The sequence below is a fragment of the Apiospora marii genome (genome assembly GCF_038362585.1).
Source record: "Apiospora marii strain CBS 49790 chromosome Unknown utg000003l_segment0_segment0, whole genome shotgun sequence".
In the NCBI taxonomy this organism is placed as follows: domain Eukaryota; kingdom Fungi; phylum Ascomycota; class Sordariomycetes; order Amphisphaeriales; family Apiosporaceae; genus Apiospora; species Apiospora marii.
The window spans coordinates 5,883,094-5,899,110 of record NW_027117374.1 but is presented as its reverse complement, the minus strand read 5'-3'; the positions used below and the strand labels follow the sequence as shown (position 1 = coordinate 5,899,110).

General features: G+C 48.3%; 5 protein-coding genes across 5 annotated transcripts; 3 read left to right on the top strand and 2 right to left on the bottom strand.

The window, feature by feature from the left end:
• Positions 1-239: 239 nt before the first annotated feature.
• On the top strand, positions 240-2,794 carry PG985_005405 (uncharacterized protein; the record flags this gene model as incomplete). Its single annotated transcript, XM_066825174.1, has 4 exons — positions 240-360; positions 418-972; positions 1,062-2,320; positions 2,377-2,794. Exons 1-4 carry the CDS (start codon positions 286-288, stop codon positions 2,792-2,794), a joined length of 2,307 nt encoding a protein of 768 aa, XP_066688334.1. The 5' UTR covers positions 240-285.
• Positions 2,795-6,108: 3,314 nt separating this feature from the next.
• PG985_005404 (uncharacterized protein) lies at positions 6,109-6,522 on the top strand (the record flags this gene model as incomplete). Its single annotated transcript, XM_066825173.1, has 1 exon — positions 6,109-6,522. One exon carries the CDS (start codon positions 6,109-6,111, stop codon positions 6,520-6,522), a length of 414 nt encoding a protein of 137 aa, XP_066688333.1.
• Positions 6,523-7,901: 1,379 nt separating this feature from the next.
• Positions 7,902-8,291, top strand: PG985_005403 (uncharacterized protein; the record flags this gene model as incomplete). Its single annotated transcript, XM_066825172.1, has 2 exons — positions 7,902-7,916; positions 7,974-8,291. 2 exons carry the CDS (start codon positions 7,902-7,904, stop codon positions 8,289-8,291), a joined length of 333 nt encoding a protein of 110 aa, XP_066688332.1.
• Positions 8,292-8,434: 143 nt separating this feature from the next.
• On the bottom strand, positions 8,435-9,661 carry PG985_005402 (glucanase B; the record flags this gene model as incomplete). The annotated part of the gene is made up of 1 exon (XM_066825171.1): positions 8,435-9,661. One exon carries the CDS (start codon positions 9,659-9,661, stop codon positions 8,435-8,437), a length of 1,227 nt encoding a protein of 408 aa, XP_066688331.1.
• Positions 9,662-13,237: 3,576 nt separating this feature from the next.
• On the bottom strand, positions 13,238-15,881 carry PG985_005401 (uncharacterized protein; the record flags this gene model as incomplete). Its single annotated transcript, XM_066825170.1, has 4 exons — positions 13,238-14,238; positions 14,289-14,982; positions 15,029-15,284; positions 15,340-15,881. The coding sequence occupies 4 exons, from the start codon at positions 15,879-15,881 to the stop codon at positions 13,238-13,240; spliced, it is 2,493 nt and encodes an 830-aa protein (XP_066688330.1).
• Positions 15,882-16,017: the final 136 nt, after the last annotated feature.

The following is a 16,017-nucleotide window of genomic DNA, read 5'->3' as shown; positions in this document are numbered from 1 at the left end:
TAGCACTGCGAAGTGACTAATACTAGCAATACTCGCTTGTTCTGTTGATGAGCCTGATTTGAAGACCGTCGCAAATAGGCTGAGCCAGGAATGCCTGCAACCGCATCACCAGTAGACTCGCGTCGTAATGGATGCCTGTCCACTACAGTATTTTCAGTAATAAATAGAGCCTTTTACATATTAAGCCCAAATCCTAGCCAGCCGGCCTCGACTCCAACGTCATATCACTTGTTACGGTGCCGTCCACTCGGTCAAAGGTATACAGCTCGTAAATCATCTCACACCATGTTCACGCTACAGCCCCGCGACAACGACCCCGAGGACTTCCTTCAGTACATCCAGAGTCCATTTAATACACAGGTAGATATACCATCTCCGAAAAAAAGATATTATTCCTGACTTTACCGCCTGTGACAGTTAACGACTAAAGCGTTCTGGTCGTCTTTTGGTTATTCCATAAGTGGCGCAGTGCTTTGCGCCGTGCTCTTCTGTCTCCTACGACCTCACAACAAAACAATCTATGCACCTCGACTGAAGCATATCTCGGATGGAAAGCGTGTTCCTCCAGCAATCTCAAATGGAGTGTTTGGCTGGGTCCAACCTGTGGTCAAGACCAGGGATCAGGCGCTTGTCGAAAAGATTGGCCAGGATGCAACTGTCTTTCTACACTTCACCACAATGTGCCGCAACATTACGATTTTTCTATCTATCATTGGCTGTGGTGTATATATCCCGCTTAACATCGTCGAGAACAGTAAGAACCGTTCGTCTGATGGTTCCAATACGTTCATGAAATTCGCCCCCTATTCTGTCGGCGGGAGGGCATGTTGGGCATATGTCGCCACCTCGCATGCCTTCGACATTGTTATTTGCTATTTCTTGTGGACAAGCTCTAGGATTGTAGCACGTATCAGGTGCGAGTATTTCGAGAGCTCTGATTACCAAAACAAGGCGTTTTCTCGAACGTTGATGGTATGCAATATCTCGCTACACCCCCCTTCGACAAAGAATGTGTCGCTCCTCGGAGACTTAGAGGTGTTCCAATACTAAGATTTGGTCAGGTGACTGACGTTCCAGAACAATATCGCACCGATGCAGGCATTGTCGAACTTGTCCGTCAGTTTGCTACATCAAGGGATCTATCCGGTACTATTGCACATAGTCTCAAAGAACTCCCGGAGCTCATTGAAATATACGACGGAGCCGTTCGGGAACTAGAAGTAGTGCTCTCAAAGTACTCGGGACACCCGAAAACGCTGCCATCAAAACGTCCTACCTGCAAGGCTCGGGCAGGCGATGACACGACGTTCGCCCCAGGATCCAACGTTGATGCTATTGAGTACTTAGTTGCGCGTATCCGCCGACTCTCAGCCAAAATCCACGAAATTAGAAACGCGACAGTGGATAAGGAAGTGCTTCCGTACGGCTTTGCCACATGTCCAAATATGGAGCAGGCTCACGAGCTGGCGTATGCTGCGAGGAAGCAGCATCCTCATGGGAGCAAAATCCAGCTTGCTCCCGGACCGAACGATGTGATCTGGAAGAACCTCTCGTTGCCCAAGGAAACTCGACGCCGGCGAGTCTTTATGGGTCACGTCGCAGTATCTGCTCTGGTCGCCGTTTGGACGGTCCCTAATGCTCTTATTGCCGTCTTCCTAGCCGACTTGTCGAAACTTGGTGCCATATGGCCCACCTTTCAGGCCGAGCTCGAACGCCATCCACGAACATGGGGTGCAATACAAGGTATCCTCGCGCCCTTGGTTACAACGCTGTTCTACATACTCCTGCCGACCATCTTCCGCCGTCTCTCAATCTATGCTGGCGATTTCTCCAAAACGGAACGCGAGAGAGGTGTAGCTCGCAAGCTCTATGTCTTCTTCATTTTTAACAACCTTATTGTCTTCTCGTTCTTTTCGGCCGGGTGGAAGTATGCCGCTGCGGTCATCCGAGTCCAGTCGAATCAGAAACTGTGGTCGGCCATCAAGGATACTCAGCCATTCGAGAATCTCATGAGAGCTTTTTGCGATGTGTCACCCTTTTGGCTCAACTACTTGTTGCAGCGTAATCTTGGTGCGGCGCTGGATATCTCACAGCTTGTCAGACTAGGAAAAGACTGGTTGTCGTGCTGGTTTTTGAATCCAACACCTCGGGAATTGCTCGAACTTACGGCGCCGCCTTCTTTCGATTACGCATCTCATTATAACAATTTTCTTTTTTATGTTACTATTGCATTGGTATTTGCTCCATTCCAGCCCTTAGTGCTTCCGGTAACCGCGTTTTACTTTACTACGGATAGCTACCTGAAAAAGTATCTGTTGATGTGAGTTCGATATCTTTTACCTTGTTAGCGTGTTCACCGCTTACGTTCGGTTTCAGGTACGTATTTGCGACAAAACACGAATCCGGCGGCGGTTTCTGGGGGTTCATCGTTAATCGTGTCATTACCGCGACGTTGCTCAGCAACGTCGTGGTGGCGATCTTTGTGATCGCTAGGAGGGAGTCGTATGTCCAGGTAATCCTCATGGCACCGCTATTTGCCATCCTTGGAGGATTCAAATATTTCTGCATCAAGACTTTCGACGATGATCAGTTGTTCTATAGTAAGAGGGGTAAAAAAGTAAGCGATGATGTAGTGATGGAGAAACGAAACGACGAAAGTGTGGACGTTCGGTTTGGACACCCCGCTCTCTACAGCAAGTTGATTGTTCCAATGGTAAGCACCAGGGCACAGGACATACTAAGGGATGCGCATGGGAACCGCTTGGATACTGGCCTAGGTAACATACCTCAATAAAGAAGATAGCAACAACGTGAACAACATGTTGGAGCTGCAATTGGTCCAGGTATAACCACGATAGTGTTGGTTCATCTGCATATGAATATAGTTCAGCAGTACACCCGCTTCGTAGCCAGTCTAGTTCGCCAACACGTAGTACTGGAAGATCTCTTTTGTTATTTCCCTCCTTTGAGATAGCATCTTTGCCACTATTTGTATATTCAATGCTGCCTATTATATCCCATTTGATTCTTCGACATATGATAGGTGGTAGTGTGGTTCTATCTAAGACTACAGCTATGGGGGGTAGCAGACGGAACGAATGTGCTTTGTGCTATTAGGCAAGCTTTTGGGGTGTTGGCGGTGGCAAGAATAAGGGTCGTCATTGCGTAGGTCATAATGTGATTTGAGACTGTTGAGTAATCGATTCCAGACAAAAATCACTTGCTGGCCCAAACACACACCATACAAGTGTACCAAGTTCTCATGTCATTTTGTTATTGCTGATAGACCTATGTACGATCCAACTACCGTCCCCATTTGGTCATGTACGTTAATACGTGGCGCCACCTGCAACCAAATGCATCACCCCAAAAAGCTGCGCAAATGACCTGATCCCGTTACACGGTAACTAGCATCTGCAGCCACGGCCTATGACGGCCGGGATGTAACATCCGCTTACTGCTCTTCCAAGAGGAAACCGACGCCTAATTGGCTGTACTAGGACTCGAGTTTGGCTATAAGGGGCGCCGATGCCTCATCTAATTCCAGCGCGCCCTTGAGTCCTAACCCCAAGTTGACCCACATGTGCAACCTCTATACAACGGATTTGTGCCTGCATTTGGTTCGCTCCTCTAGAGCCGCGGAAGTCTTACGGGCTCTTGAAGTGCGACCAGCTATTGTGACTTCCAGCCAGAAATGCACAAGGGCTCTTCCTCGGGTACGCCGCTGTGTCATTGTGGGTCTACGGTTACTTGGGCCGCTGCGCCGCAAAGAACCCTCCGCCCCTCCCCCTAGAAACGAACATTTCGGTGTAGATGGAGCATCCAGAGTGGGCCTTGGATCATTAGGAAATCGCCTTCTCAACATTTGATGCTATCAAGCATCAATTTCTATCAGCATTTGCTGTAGTGGCGCAAGGAAGACTTAAGCATGTCACAGTAGCATTAGACAAAGATCAGTTTGTCATAGTCATAAGTAAAGTACGACAGAACCGGCGCCTTTGGTCCTGACAACGCGGGGTCGCGAATCGACTCTCTAAGGGACCTGGCCCGCTAGTGGCGCTCGTGCGCCATAGCTACTCTTTTATCTCTACACAACAATTATGGAAGCCAGGGCCGAACTAAGCCCACGAAAATCTAGAAGGCTCTCCACGGATGCAGCAAGAAGAGAATAACATCGCCTGATTACTCTGAATCCAATATGATCCGGCCGTCTACGCCGAAACGGTACAAGCGGAGCGGAGGGAATATCAGACTTTATGGCCCTGGACAGGTATGGGCTGCACCACTAGCTGTACGTCCAGCGTCCATTCCTATCTTCTTGACCGGTGTCATCAGCAAATCTCTGCATCGCTACTAATACAGTATGTAACATAAATGAAGCTGGCTAGATATCGACAATTTCTAATTTCCCGTACATGTATACGTTTCTTGTACTGTTAAATCCAGATCCAGCGTCCGGATCCAAATCAAGGATTCTCGCTAATGAAGTAGAGCGGGGTATCTGTATAGCGAACAAAGGCCAAATTCTCGTGGTCAAGAATCTAAGATTAAAATGTGGATACTGAACCGGGTTTTCACAGTACAGTAATCAATGTGCATGCTATATACACCCACGATACAGTACAGTGCATACAACATGTAACTATCAGGCCCATTATTACTTATTGTCAAACTATATGATACTGCAGGCAGAGAGTCAACAATGGACAATATAAACGCAGGAGCGTTTTATTGCTACCAGGAGTGAATCGGGATTGAAAGCTCAATGTGATTTCAATTCAAAACTACCTTCTCTCTAACGTTAAACTAAAGCAACGAGTGGCAGGAATTCATAGCTTAGCATATGTGCAACGCTAGCTGGCAACAATAAGAAGCCAAAGCCTCGTGTCCTTCATATTTCTGCACATAAATATTTCATTCTGTAACGAGACACGCACTTGATAAAATACCTAAATATTAAGACATGGGACAATATTTGTGTGAACTTCCAATTTGAATTTAGAACGTGACGAGCAACATCTAATTTATGCACATGCTTCTTCCAATGTGAAGATATAACCACTTGAATTATTACTACTAGAAAGCTTCGAAAGGACACTCCATGTGCCTATTGTAAACTCAAGAACTCTTCTTCAAGCAAGTCATCTGCACTTTTGCCCACAGAGTCCTGCTCGATGACATTATCTAGCTTCGTCAACCAATTGTCCAGCTTTCTGTTGATATTTTCAAATCTATGCAGCGGTTCAGTATATGTTTCCGTAAGTCCTTTGAACTGCCTACCCATTGTCGACTACCTGCTTGCTGTGGTGGAGAGTCAGTCTTAGCCACAAGGAAATAGGCACAAGCTACGTACAGTGCGTCAATACTGAAGGGATGATTAGTAAGAGGAAAAGGAAGGTATTGGATAGCGTGAGCGGACGTTACCTTTGACCAAGCTGTTTAACTTGGATAGACTGTTCGTCAAGGTCGGATGATAGTTGGAATATAGCATCGGCGAGGGCTTTGGGATGGTCGGGTATACTAAGAGTATGTGGCAATTAGTAACAAGCCTGGCTGTGGCAGATATGCAGACCGTGTTGACTTGCTCTGGTAAATGGAAGTCACTTTGTGGACGTGTCTGTACAGTGGGGGTTGGCTGGAAGTTCGCTGCAGCTTGGAAGGTAAGGTTACGCTGCACAGGAGGCACTCGCACCTGGCGAGATCTCCGAACAACAGGCGCTATCGGTTGCCGAGCCTTGTGCCTGGCTTGAAACATGGTGGGTAGTGTGGTAAGAAGGATGGTATTTTGCTGGAAACAAGGCCTTATTTGTAGGTCACTCTCGTGTGTCAGACATCGCTGGCTCCTTGCCTTGGAAGATCAGTAAATAGCTGAAACTCTTTCGTACCGGAACTGGAGCTTGCTATGGATGCGAGAATACGTCCTAGGGTGTCTTTCGACAGACAGCAGATATTGGATAAACATCGTACATACTTTGGAGGGATGAGATGAAGAGGCTAAAGCAGCTTTCATGCCATGGTTCAGATAAATAGGCTCTATAGCCCATAGTGCAGCCCCTGCTCTACAACTCACTCAACTAGTTTGGACTATCATTCTTTAGCCAGGATATCATGGATTGCACTCCATCCTCTCATATATCAACACTGATGTTGCCTTTAAGCGTTTTAAGCGCCGCAGTCCAAGAGTTCGCGTTGCAACTTCAGAATAGTCAAGCCCATATCCAGAGACTATGCGCAGACAGGTCTCAAATGCAGATGAGAGTAGCGGAACTCGTAAAGGAAATTGAAGAGATGCAGGCGGTTTACGATCTTCAAGAGCAGACGGTGCAGAGCCAGACAGGACTTATCCGGGCTTTGGAAAGCGAACAGATCTGTCCTAGCCCCTTCCTCAAATCAGCTGATGCATATTTGCCCCGACCAGCTACGCTGGAGCCTGCTTCCCCAACACAAGAGTATCTTATGAACAATACGAACGAAGCTCTTCAGCCGATACCAGGCATGTCGGAGGTGGATACAGCAGATTGAGCCGGAAGGGGAGCTGAGCTTGTACTTGACTGGCAGTGAACAGTCAAGTCCCGATATGCTGTGGCGGGAAGATGAAGACGCCCTCAAACGTGAGAGAGAACTAGAGATACATATATCGATAGACTACGGTTTTGTTTGACACCGAAAACATGCATCTATTTCTTGCAACCTCGGTGAACAGATCATGAAACCAATCTACTGTTTCAACTGTTAATACTTTGAGATTCATGTTCTTGACACCAACACAAATATATCAGTTCTACAGGCCCGACGGGAAAAGATAATTGACCGAATCAGCATAGATCAACAAGAGGCTTGCTTTTTGAACATCCGTCCATATGGCGAGAGCTGTGTGTTAATAAAGACTTCGCGTACAGTACGGCAATCTCTCTAGGCATCTTTTGGGGGCTAGGTAAAATAAATCGTCCATATCATAACTACTAATTATGGAGGTTTCAATTTCAAATCGCATAGTCGCAGAACACCCCTTCCAATCGCAATAACAAAGACAGTATCCAGGGATCGAGCGTCAATCGATGTGTGGAGCCCGTATACTAACGTGTGGCGGATTTAACCCTTTCATATATTGTGGTTGACTCTCTACCGGCGTGTAGTAGCCTGAAGTAGAGTATGAAAAGTACAGGACCAGCCTCGTCCATAGTATTGATCTGGCCTCTGGCCTCGCAATAGACGGAGTTGGGCGTGTTGGCTACAAAGGCATACTGCGCCAGTAGCAACTCAGCCTCTATTCTATCTCCATGATGTAGCTCTATTTAAATTATAACGATTCTGCCTCGGCACCTGGGGACGTAACTTGACCATGGTTTTATACCCTCCGCTTCACATCCAAGCAAGTACTGTATAGTGCAATATGTGCAGAAGTACAGCATTGTACTGTACTTGAATTGGTCTTTGAGTAGGAATCAGAATATCCATACGAGCCAATAATAAACTGTTAGGAGATACCTCTCCTCCCTTCTCTGCAAGTCTACCAGACTCCAGATGTATCTAGATTCTTCTATAGACACTCTGTCCATTTCTGACTAGGTCTATAAAGACCTAGCCTGCAACCAGGCTTCAGGAGTGGAAGCCCAAGGCATTAGACAATACACTCCTTCACCCCCACTTACATAAACTGTACCACTGTTAAAGTAACGTTGCTGTGTGGTAGAGCCTCCTCTGGATCTGAATAACACAGTAGTTCAACATTGCATCCGCGTCCCCTGTTCGCCTGTTCCATTATAGTCTCAGTCGCAGCTATATTAGGTCGTCTTATATGTCTATCTGGTTAACGTAGCGCTTAGTTTAACTGCTATATGGGATAGGTCCAAAGCACCTGCCGGTCGATTTACTATGTTAGAATCCCCAATCCATTGCCCATGCATTCTATCCAAGTTAATAAACCTAGGACCAAAGTTAAATTCCCGATATTGTGCTCTACTTGCAAACAGCTACAAGCACAAGCAGCCGAGATCGAGGGACTTCGACAGCTGTGTTGGCGATTGGAGGTTGAGAAAGACGATATGGGACTTCGCCTCTCTCAACTAGAGGAACAATTAGAAGAACAGAAATTGCGCCAGGAGATCACCGAGATAGAGCTTGACCAACACAAAGACGCCCTTGCGGAAAAGGTCAGAGCTCTCGACGAGAGAGACGACCTTGTCAGGGCCCAAGAGATTATTCTACACTGTTCCCAGGGCATGGAAAGGGACCTTTGTATGAGGGAGCGGGAGGAGAGGCCAATTGATGCATGTAACTCGCCCAGTTAACATCACGATGAAAGAGGATCCTTAGCACTCTCATTGGAAAAGACACTATTACACTTTGTACCTTCTCTATATAGCCTATCAATGGTCACGGTCGGATCCTCATATCACTATCTAAAATCATCGTAAGGCTTTTCCCATAGCCATCAAGCCACCCCATGACCTCCCACGAATATTTGCAGCAGACGAGGATCTTTCCCCGCCACCACACCGGCTACATTGTCTGGAGCTGGACTCACATCATCATAAGGAAACGAATACCCTTTCCCGTCGAGTTGGCATTGGTGTACGGCTCGGCTGTAGTGATTGGTTATTTTGCCGAGATAATATCTTGCACGGTCAACTGCAGGCTGGGTTTCGCCACCTTCGATGAGCAGGGTGGATCTTGTGAATGCAGCACATAATCTAGGCACAACTGAGCGGTGCACGGCATTATCGTCGGCGAGGATCGCAAAAGGTCCAGTACTACAACTCCATATATCTGACGCGCTTGGCCGTGCGTATCCCCGATTGTCCCCGTCGCAAGAAAGAAGCCCGTCTTGACCAACGCGGCAGGTAACGGAACCCATGCTTGACTGCGTATCTATCACAAGATCACGAGACGTATACTTTGACCATACTTGATTGACATAGGGCGCGTAGTACCCCTGCGTGGCCCCCGGATGTACGCTCTCATAGAGGTTCGGCGAAAGAACACGCAATGGTCGACCGCTAGGTGCTGTGACGCATAGTTGGTCCCATGGTAGCCCGTCTAATCGACTTTGTTGTCGCAGCTGCTCGCAGACACTATAGACACCGTCACTTGCGAGACCAATAACCTTCTGCGCATCTCCTTGCTCGAGGGTCAGAGTGAGACTAAGGATCAAGCCGACAAAGTCCACGAAGGATAAGTTGGCATACAGCCCGTCTCTATCAGTGTGCGTAAGCTCGACAAATCCCCAGTCCACCGTGTTTGAAGTATTTGTGCTATCTAAAACGGAAGGCGGAACGAGATAAGGCGAGCCGCCGTCCGAAGCCGCAACATGAAAGGGAAGCTGGCCCAAAGAAATCCAGATCCGTCCTGAAACAACACAGTCTTGAATCGTGACGGCGAAGACGTTGGGCTGCTCTGCAATTGGGATTGAGATCAAGGCCTGATCGATTGGCGAAAAACCTGCATCCTCTGCTACTACGGGATAAAACCAAGTGCCCGATCTCGTAAGGAACTTAGTGGCCCCAACTTGATCGACGCCTGTTATATAGACAAACGGTTGGCTCCCTTTGATGTTGTTGATGACTTCGACTTTCAATGGCTTCAGCGACATACACCTATTGGAAATACCAGAATTGATGCCGGAAGAATTCGTCTCAATCGTTCTCTTGCTAACTGTCATTGCAGCAATGTGTTGTCCTAGCTGAACGAAAAGAAATACACCAACAAAAGCAACGAATGATCGCACTGGCTGGAGAAAGAACATTCCCGATTGATGCTACGCAAAATTCATGGAGCGGTACTGTAATCCCGACAGTGCTTGCGCCATAAAACTGTGAAACGTGAGAGAAAAGTGAGCAGGCCGAAGAATACTTATTTGATCACGGCGACAAAAAGGGCCAATTCCTCCCGTAGGAATCTAATCTACCACATCCTCCCAGAGATGCCCTGAGCCGCAACTCGACGCGCCAGAAATCCCCAATTGGCTACCACCCCATTTCGCATCCCCTTCAATGCACAAGAGATGCAAGCGGCGCATGTTGTTGTTGTTGATTTTGTTCCATTGTTTGACGTCTAGGAAAAGGTAGAGCCGCTTCGACCCCCCTGAGGGTAGGGGATGTGCTACCTACAGTATCCGTCTACCATTCTCTAATAGTATTGCTGAATCCAAGTCTAGCGTCTAGATTCTATTCAATGATTTTTATCGTTGAGGTAGAGCGGGGTATCTGTACAGCGGACAAAGGCTAAATTCTGTCCCAACATGGGCTGTACTCCAGAAGGAGCCATTACGTGCTGTACAGATACCCGCACTACCTCGTTGCCAGGAGTCGGTTTTCACGGCCTGCTGGGAATACTACTAACGGGACCCTACACAGGCACGTATTGACAGAGAGGAGCGACCGACAGAGAAATAGGGTATGGTCACAAGCGAAACCTGCGTCCTCTTTCCACTCTTTGATCGTTCTCATTCCGAACCGACTTTGCAGGGGTAGCTGCTGACAACATGTACCCCGCCATGCTCGCAGGTACGGAGCTGGATTTTTGGCTTTGTTATCTTTTTCTTGTGGGTCCATAACCCGATCAGACTATTGCATTATCTTATCCCTGACGAAAAAGCTGCCGACAGGTGGTATATGCTCTACCTGCCACTGTAGTCATTCTCGAAACAGAATTTACTCAGCGTTACTGCAATACATAACTCAACGCCGAAAACGAAGTTGACTGGATCTGTAGTCAAAACATCTGTTTACAGGAACGATTGTACATAGTGCCATAAGGAAAGCCTAGACTGTCAACAGTTTTTGGCACTAGCTCTCGTTGAGCATAAGCAATCCAAGAATATAGTAATCTATTTGTGGATGTGCATGTCGAGGAGTAGCAAAGGCACAGATTGGCTCTATACCTGCAAGCATGGCGGGGTACATCAGCAGCTACCCCGCCAAAGGGGGTCCCTATCAAAGGGTGGAAAGAGGACGTAGGTTTCGCTAGTGACTGCTTTGGGTGACAAGTAAGCGATTCAAGAATGTACCGTAGATTAGCGTCCGTTGCCCTTTCGGCTCCGCCGCCCGGGCGTAAATTAATTGTGTGTGATTGTGTGTACAGTCGCTAGCGAAACCTACGTCCTCTTTCCACTCTTTGATAGTTCTCGTTCTGGATCCACTTTGGCGGGGTAGCTGTTGACACCATGTACCCCGCCATGCTCCCAGGTACAGAGCCAATTTCTGCCTTTCCGTCTCTTTCCCATGTACATCCACAAACCGATTACGATACTCTTGAATCGATTTATCCTCGACGAGAGAAGCTGCTGACAGGTGGTACAAGCTCTATTCGGCGCTGCAATCGTTCTTGTAAGCGTCTACAATCAGATGTTTTGACAGAAACTGGTCAGCGTTATTATAATAACTCAACGCCGAAAACGACGTTGACCGGATTCTGTCAAACATCTGTTTGTAGACGCTTACAGGAACAATTGCAGTGCCACAATGAATGCATACGACTGCCAACAGTTTCTAGCTCTAGCTCTCGTTGAGCATAAGTAACCCAAGAGTAAGTATAGCAATCGATTCATGGATGTACAAGTGAAGGAGTAGCAAAGGCAGAGATTGGCTCTGTACCTGGGAGCATGGCGGGGTACATGGTGTCAACAGCTACCCCGCCAAAGTGGATCCAGAACGAGAACTATCAAAGAGTGGAAAGAGGACGTAGGTTTCGCTAGCGACTGTACTGTACTGACTTCAATGATCTTCATCCACTCCGTTTGGGCCAGCTGAAGCGGCGCAATTTCGGAGTGCCAAAAAGCCTTTTCCTTCTGCTCGTTGTCGGCATGCAACTAGCTCCGATAGGTGTCCTTCTGAATTCACGTACGTTCGTCATTCTTAGAGGCGCTGCTTTCGCACCCCTGTTAACCAAACCCTGAAGGCAGCTCCGCACAGCTCAGGCAGCCCAGGCATGGCTCAGGCAACTCAGTTATTGCTTAGAAAGCTCACGTGAAGCTCAGGTAAGATCATCCGGCTACTCGTTTAAAGATATGAAATCCATGTAAAGACTACTGGACACCCATGCAACGATGGTATTTGTAATTGGTCTTGCATCTCACTCCCTCTTCTATTGGCTATTGTCAATACTAAAATCAACAAGGCTCTGATGCTCGGCTCGAGGTCGCTGCTAGGTGTGCAATGCTAGCTAGTAAAGTTCCCAGACAGTCAGTTGAAGGAGGGCCATATTCCAGTGAATGTAGCTTCATACCCCTACGCAAGGCTGCAAACAACCAAACCAAACCAACCAAACCAAACCAAGGGGCCAGATGTGATTTGGTTGATGCTGACTATAAATGTCCCGGTTTGATTGGCTGAATTGGCTGAAATTGTTGGTTTGATTTGGTTTGGTTGTTGACACCCTTGCCCCTACGCGAATCTCTATACTCTGTCTTGCCCGAATTTGCCAGTCGTATAATAGCAAGTGGACAGAATATGGTAGCTGATTGGGTCCAAATTTCGTAAAATCTATCCAACTAGAATAAACTAGTCACTCGTGTGTTTCTCTTGCACGTAAAGAGATCTAAGCATAGGACAGGAACGATACAAGCTTCATACGTCAAGTAAACAACAACAGAGGAAAGAGGGTGTCCGGGCTTACATGTAATGAATGACGAAGACGGGATCGAACTGAGCCACGACACCAGAGGTTTACATGCAGGCGGAAGATGCAGAGATGTACTTTAAAAATGGATGCAAAAGTGTGATGCTCGTCGGCTTTGGGGCACAGGCAGCGGGATCGTAAGCACACAGATCGAAATCAGTCGCTACTTTTTACATGGAGGGTGTGATAGAAGGGTCAAACAATTAAGAAGGCGGTCAGAAGCATGAGGGAATAAGGAAGGCGGTCAGAAGCATAAGAGGATAGGGAAGGCGGTGAGCACTATGGGCGAAGATTGCGGGGTCTGACTGCTCCTAGCATCATATCATAATTTGACGTGGAAGACTGCCCGAGAGGAAAAAAGAAACATTGAATTCACACTTCACAAAGTGTTAGGTTGGCGATGCACTCCGCAAATCACCGGGCGCCAGATAAGTCAATCAAAGCACCGTGTTCAGAGCTAGCGACGGGCTGCGTGCTATGCTGTCGCAATTCTGATTAGGATAGCTAGTCCTGTTCTCAGCAAAGGTCATATTCAAGTAATCTCGTATCCTCAACCAACACCCGCCCTTGACCCTCAATGTGACACCTTCAATCATCTTCGCCAAAGAAAGTAATCTATCTACAAGAGGATAGACGGCGGAAACTCAATGCCATGTCCGCGAGCCATGTGAGCTGTGAAATGTTCTGTGCCCCACAGAATAGCATTGCAATCATCATAAGGACAATCAAAAGATTCAGGCTGCTTAGCCAAATGTTGGCGACGAATATGCCTGGCCAGGCTATCTATCCGCCAAACCTTCTGACGTTGGGCGTTGCCCACCTCATGATCGGCCCATTTGCAAAAGGGGCAAAATAGCTTCGAGCGCGCGGCTGGGTGGCTGGGGCTTGTGCCTATCCTGCTGGACTCCATATCCTCGGGTGGAGTAGGTATCATAGGATTTCCGGGAGGCTTTGGTGCTCCCTTTCTGTCCCCAGATTTGGATTTCGCTTTCCGGCAAGGGCTCTCTCGTCGCTTCGAGAGCAGGGCTAGCGCATTAATAAGTCTTATACGTAGCTGATGTAGGCTGTCCCTGTTGGACACTTCGGCGGCCAGGGAAAACAAGCGAGCGACTTCGGCACGCTCAGGCAGGTCATATTCAATAGACGGCGGAGCCAGCAGCGTGGATGGGCGGATACCATGGAGCTGCCTGGCAACCTCATCCGAGTGGAATGTTTCGTGAAACTCCCTAATTGCGGTTTGAAACCGGTTGTGACGCAACTTCTTTGTCAAACTGTCAATCTCATTTTGAAGTACTTTCCGACGGCTATGCAGCTCCGGGATCTCAGCGTCCGGGGCGGCCTTGATACGATTGTTGATACCATCTCTTTCGGAGCGTAATTTGGCGAGCTGATGATCCTTATTGACTTCATACATCTGCTGGTCGGTGAGCTTTGTCGGAGCGTGACTATTCCGGACCAGTCGGCCCATGAGATGCACGAAATCTGACTGCAGGTCGCCTCCAAACACAATAGCTTGTGTATCTGCATCAATAAAGTGAGTCATGTAATATCGGGTGTAGGTTGACGAGTCTCCAAGTTTGTGCCCCATGGCCTTGTTCCTCTCTTCGGGGCTGAGTGCCTCTGCAGTGTGTCAGCAGCACATTCGTTTGAGCTTTGACGGAGGGTCTTACTGTGCAGCTTTTTGCCAGATCCACGTCGAATGTCGTAGAACTCCAACCTTTTGGCATATCCCAGAGCGATCCCAAGCCGGACTAGATGATCGCGAACTTTCTTATACTTAAGAGCCTTTGTGAGTGATATCTTGACGCCGTTAGCTAACTCCACATCCCGGAAGATGGGGCGGTCTAGCCACTCCTCTTTCCACCGCAATTTAAGCCGATCGGACTCTGGCGGGACGACCAAATCGTAAATGCCCCCCACAAATCCGAACTGGTTGAAGAATGCATCGTCTGCAAAGGCTAACGACAGCATGTGAAGGACTGGATCATGCAGTAGCGTGTCTTCCTCGTGGAACCCAAACTTCTTAGGATCACGCGAGCCTCCTGTCTTCTTAACATTCACAAAGTCCACGACTAACCCCAGGCGAGACCGCTTTCCCCCGTCACCAGGGGGAAAGAGCTGGAAGAGTACATCTCTGTAACGCAGATTCCCAATCAATGCCTCAGGCCTAGTAGAAGTTGCACCGGCGATGATAAGAATGGCCGCCAGCTGGACACGTAATCGTTCGTGGGCATACACCTCTTCGTCTGTGACCCAGTGGTGATGCAGGATCAAATCCAAGTCAGAAACATAAAGACCTGCCTTCTCCTTTTTTGACGTGTCCAGATCGAACATGGGCGTAAGTTTGGCATGTACCCACCAAAGCTATGTTAGCAGTGGCGGATGAATAAGGCAATAGCGATACACTCACATTGTTGATATCATAAAGGATTCCACCGTCCATGTAACGTTTCGTCTCTCTCGCATAGAACATGCAGAGATTGTTCCAGTAGGTCATGATGGACGATTCTTTCTTGATCCCGCCTTTCGAGGATTTGACCCTCCAATGGAGATACCCCTTGAAGATAGCAGCATCGCAGGCTTCTAAGGTAGCTTTGGGTTCGTAGAGCAAGAGCTCGCAGCCCAGCCGAGCTGCCTTTTCTTCATCCTTCATTTCCTTGCAGAACCTAAAGGAAGATGTCAGCTTATTATACGCATCCAAGGCGGGCCGATATAGCATACAGCTGCCATTTTTGGTTCTCAGTATCCACTACCCTGGTGGTCTTGGGGTCGTGGTTGGCCACGGTAGGGCCCTCGATTCGACATTGGTCGATGAACTGCTGCAAGAGGTTGCGTTCATCAGCATCGCCTTCGCCCGAGGCGTAGGCAGAGTCGGGCAGAGAAGCTGCGCTGCGGTCCAAGTCCGAGTCTGACCCCGCGCCATCCTCCTCGAGCTCGTCATCACTGTCTGTGCCTGAATCGAGGGAGCATATCGATCCCGAGCGGGAGTCTGTAGCTCTCGGTATCGTAGTAGACATTACCGCCCTGTTGACGGTTCTTGTATTGCGCTGGTATCCCCGCGGACTTCGTCGAGTGCTGTCAGATGAAACGCCGCTGGCCTGTGGGTGGTCGGGCACATTGAAATCATCGTCAACCTGTCGGGGTATTGGGGAGTTGGCATCGTTTCCTTCGGCAGACGGGGCTTTGTTGCTGGCTCGAGCATTTCGGCGCACACCTTTCCGCTGTCTCGCCCGTCTGGGCACGTTGGAGAATCGAGGCGACATGCGACACGCTGGAGAGTATTGAAGGCTTCAAGGGCAAAGGGCAGGGGGCGGAGGTACGGCTCAGTCCCAGAAGCTAGATCGGAGGAAGAAGATTAAGTATGGGTAACGGGTGATGCGTGTGAAAGAGGCAACGAGG